The 4260-nt window shown below is 61.2% G+C and overlaps 2 protein-coding genes across 2 annotated transcripts in view; one reads left to right on the top strand and one right to left on the bottom strand.

Annotated features, from left to right (window-relative positions):
* The window catches only part of PFDN5 (prefoldin subunit 5), a 2278-nt gene extending 418 nt beyond the window's left edge, over window positions 1–1860 (top strand). The window contains exons 2-6 of the mRNA XM_019555116.1: window positions 68–170; window positions 612–643; window positions 1027–1101; window positions 1354–1459; window positions 1547–1860. Of these exons, the coding sequence (XP_019410661.1) occupies window positions 68–170; window positions 612–643; window positions 1027–1101; window positions 1354–1459; window positions 1547–1626 (396 nt within the window). The 3' untranslated portion in view covers window positions 1627–1860. The remainder of the gene's footprint in view (window positions 1–67; window positions 171–611; window positions 644–1026; window positions 1102–1353; window positions 1460–1546) is intronic.
* Window positions 1861–3261: 1401 nt separating this feature from the next.
* Window positions 3262–4260, bottom strand: part of LOC109323508 (zinc finger protein OZF-like) — a 10527-nt gene continuing 9528 nt past the window's right edge. The window contains exon 3 of the mRNA XM_019555130.1: window positions 3262–4260. Within this exon, the coding sequence (XP_019410675.1) occupies window positions 3653–4260 (608 nt within the window). The 3' untranslated portion in view covers window positions 3262–3652.

Here is a 4260-nt window from a genome sequence, read left to right as displayed (position 1 = left end):
GGGAGGGCCGTCCCTTTGGCTGTTGCCCGCGCGCAGGGGCTGATCTCCCGGCTGTGCGGCCCTGCAGGAGGTGGAGTTCCTGTCCACGTCCATCGCTCAGCTCAAGGTGGTGCAGAACAAGTACGTGGAAGCCAAGGACTGTCTCAACGTGCTCAACAAAAGCAACGAAGGCGAGTGCCCCCAGCCTTCCCCCGCCCCCGTGGAGGAAGTGTCGTCATGCTTGTGTCCCTGGGCAAACAGCACTGGGCCCAGCCCCACCTGGTTTGGCCCCATGCACCTTCTTGGGCTTGCTGCCACCTGGAGCCGCCTCCTCTTGCACCTAGGTCCCCAGGGGAGGGCGTCTGCCTGGCAGCCCAGACTCCCAGGTTCTTTCCCCGCCTCTGTCACTGTGCTGATTCACAGCCCAGGGCAAGGCAGTCTCTGTTCAGGTTCCCCATGGCCTTGGGCTTTGCTTACATGGCTCCAGGATCTTGTTCCACGTCCTTCCCCTGCAGAGCTGCAGGTGTCCCAGCCCACCAGGGCCCCATGTGTCCTGCTGCTGGTTGCCAGCTCCCCCAGTGCTGCAAAGGGGATGGTAATTGAAAGCACTGACGTTTGCTTTGCCTCCACAGGGAAAGAGCTGCTGGTCCCACTCACCAGCTCGGTATCCTTCAGCCGGCGTGTGCGGCCTGTACTGATCCACCCCTTAACCCTTCAGGCCCCAGGAAGCAGCCTGTTCGGCCCCCCAGGGGTCTTTATTAGCAGGGGTCACACTGGTGGCTGGGGCGCTGGCTGGGAGAGTTAGAGTGCGTCACTTCCTCTGCCACCTCCCCGCATCCAGTATGGTTAGGCAGCGAGCTTCTGGGGCAGTGATACTCTCACTGTGTGTATGGCACCCAGCACAGCAGGCTGAGCCAGGGCAAGGCCTCAGGGCTGTAACATAAATCATCTGGCCCCCAGAGTTCAGCTGGTAGCCCCCATTATAACCATGTTGCTCTTATACAGCCCCCCACTTCCCTCCACCTGGGATTTCCTTAACCCCATCAGATGTATGTGCCGGGGAAGCTCTCAGATGTTAACCACGTCCTCATCGATGTGGGGACCGGCTACTACGTAGAGAAGGTGAGGGGGTCATACCTGCCCAAAAAACTGTTTAATCCCACCCCAACCCATCTCTGTCCAAAGTCCAGCTGCTTCATGAGTGACTGGCCATGTCCCTGGTAGGATTCAGGTCTGGGGGATTCAAGGGTCTCCTAATCCAACCCTCTGCACAGATGCAGGGTTCACTGATAGCGCCTGGCTACCTGGGTAGCCCAGTGTTTGCCATGTTACATGCCTAGAAGTGGGGATCTTGTAACTTCTTCCCCTTTGCAGTCGGCTGACAACGCCCGGGATTTCTTCAAGCGGAAGATCGATTTCCTGACCAAGCAGATGGAGAAGATCCAGCCGGCGTTGCAGGAGAAGCACACCATGAAGCAAGGTAGGTATGGGCAGCCCAGGTCTGGCACCAGGGCCCTGTCCACAGTTGATGCCAGCTCTGCTCACCATGCACCTTTCCCCCTTGCAGTTGTGGCAGAGGTTCTGAGCCAGAAGATCCAGCAGCTCGCGGCCGTGGGGGCTTCACAGGTGGCCACCACCAAGGCATAGCCCTCAGCCGTGGCCTGCGCCAGCCCTCAGCCTTGCCTGGGGACATTGCACTCAGGCAGAAGCCAAGAAGCTGCTGGGGATGGAGCCATGGAGCCCCTACCCCCTGTGGGAGGTCGTGCAGGTTCTGCCCTGTTACATATGTGCCGTGTCCATCCAGGGGACCCCCTCCTCCTTTTTTTTTATACGTTGCACATGCTGCTGGTGTCTGGGAGAAATAAAGAATGGAGAACCAGCCTTGCCTGTGTCCATGAGCTTTTGGTTGGGAGACGGAGGGGAAGCTGTTCCCAGGCTAGTGGGACAATAGGTTGGTTTTGGGGGTGGGGGCGTGGGTCTCTACTTGGACGTGGGACACAGGTGAGGGGCCAGCACTGCAGTTGCCACAGGCCAGAGCTCTGCTCCCAGGGCCTGCACCCTTTGGGGAGGGAGATGGGCAACCCACTGAACTGTGGCAGGAGTAGCTCAGGGTGGGCAGTGCTGAAAGGGAGCCAGGCACTGGTACCCCGTTTCCCCTCCACTATGAGCAGGGTCCAAGTCCGGGGCTCTGATGAGCAGTGCCTGTGCTCCCGTTTCAAGGAGCAGCTGGAGTCAGGGACTGGCTAGAGGCCACAAGAGAGGGGCAGGATGATCCCTGCCAGCCTTTGAGCAGCAGGTGAGGTTCCAGCACCACATCCTCCCCAGACTGGGGGACACTTCCAGGGAGTGGGAGGATGGGGGTCCCTGCAGCTCCTTTGCAGGTGTTATGGGCCCTGTCTGGAGCTGAGCACCTGCCTGGGCCACAAAACTAGGGCTCTTCCCAGCTGCCTCTGGTTCAGCACTGACCATTGCTTGCTGCAGGGACCTGTCGCCTCCCTGCAGCCGGTCCAGGCGTGGGTGGGGGAGACAACTCCTGGGGAGGTACATCCCTCTGCCCCATCACTGAGCCTTGCCCTGCCCTGCCCATGAGGGACACAGCATGGGCAGAGCTGCTGCTTACCACCCATTCCTCACCGCTGTTTAAGGCTCGGTTGGTGCCAGTTCTGGGGTCAACCCCTCTGAGGGGAGATAGGTGTGATCCCTCCGCCCCCGCTTTCTCCCATCCAGTGCCCCCTCCCCGAAGTCACAAACCAGCCACACTCCCCAAACAGGAGAACTTTATTCTACAGACAAGGCCCCGTCTAGCCACGCGCCATCGTGCCACCTCCTGCCAGGAGAGGACGCCCTTGCCCGGCTGTGCCGGGGCTGAGCAGCCGCCTTGTGGAGTATTATGGCTTCTACCTTAAGCACTCCCCACCCCCCCACCCCCCCTGTAGTATCTATAGGCTCTGTCCCTTAAGGGTTTTCTGAGGTCTGGGTTCCAAAGGCTTTGGCCACGGCCAGCCACATGTCAGTGCCACGGATGGGCCAGCAGCCCCGCCTGGCGTTCCAGGAGGTTTCCATGTTCGTAGTGATGCAGCAGATGGCCTGTTTCAGCCATCCTGAGGGTAGTCACGTGACTGGCTCCAGTTGTGGGTGCTGTGGCTGGATGTCCGTGGCCACGTGCAGCAACCCTGTGACAGGCAAGCTCAGTAGCATGCTACATGGCCACGTGACTGCTCCAGTTGTGCTAATCCAGTGGGCAGTCAAGTGATGTGCTGTGGCCACGTTCAGCGATTTGCGTCCAGCCATGATCAATGCCTGTGGATCCCATGGCAGGGCCATTCATCAGCATCCTATGGGGCTACGGGACAGCCACAGTCACTCTTAGGATTTGCTGATCCTGTGGGCAGCCAAGTCCGTGAGCTCTGGCCACGTCCAGTTATTCCGTGGCCAGCCCTGCACAATGCCTGTGGATCCCATGGCCAACCCTATTCAGCAGCATCCAGTAGGGCCACGTGACAGCCGCAGTCACGCTCCAGGCACGCCAAGCCCATAGGTGGCCAAGTGATGAGCTGTAGCCACATCCGGCAAATCCATGACTGGCTCCATGGCTGGGCCTGCTCAGTGCGCGTGGATCTCATGGCCGGCCCCGCTCAGCAGCATCCTCCAGGGCCACAGGAAGGCCCTGGGCTCAGCGCACAAAAAGGGGCTTGTGCACCACCCGCTTGTGTCGGTTGAGCGTGGCACTCTTGGAGAAGCTCTCCCCGCACTCCACGCAGATGTAGGGCTCGTGGCCGTGGGCCTCGGCCCGGTGTCGCTCGAGCTCGGCGCCCTCGCGGAAGGCCTGGGAGCAGTCGGGGCAGGCGAGGGCCGGGCGGGCGGCGTGCACGCGCTGGTGCTTGAGCAGGTTGGTGCTCTGGGCGAAGCCACGGCCGCAGTCGGGGCAGCGGTGGGGGCGGGCACCCGAGTGCGTGCGCTGGTGCTTGATGAGGTTCTTGCTCTGCGTGAAGCTCTTGCCGCACTCCCCGCAGGCGTAGGGCTTCTCGCCCGTGTGTATGCGCTGGTGCTGGATGAGGTTGGAGCTCCAGCTGAAGCGCTTGCCGCAGTCCCGGCAGGCGTAGGGCTTCTCGCCCGTGTGCGTGCGCCGGTGCTGCACCAGGTGCGAGTTCTGGCTGAAGCTCTTGCCGCAGTCGGTGCAGGTGCTAGGCCTCTCGCCCGTGTGCGTGCGCTGGTGCCGCAGCAGCTTGGACCAGTGGCTGAAGCTCTTCCCACATTCGTTGCAAATGAAGGGGCGCGGCC

The sequence above is a fragment of the Crocodylus porosus genome, unplaced genomic scaffold (genome assembly GCF_001723895.1).
Source record: "Crocodylus porosus isolate Cpor-Errol unplaced genomic scaffold, CroPor_comp1, whole genome shotgun sequence".
In the NCBI taxonomy this organism is placed as follows: Eukaryota; Metazoa; Chordata; order Crocodylia; family Crocodylidae; genus Crocodylus; species Crocodylus porosus.
Note: the sequence above shows the minus strand (reverse complement) of the source record. Positions and strands in the feature narration are given on the sequence as shown.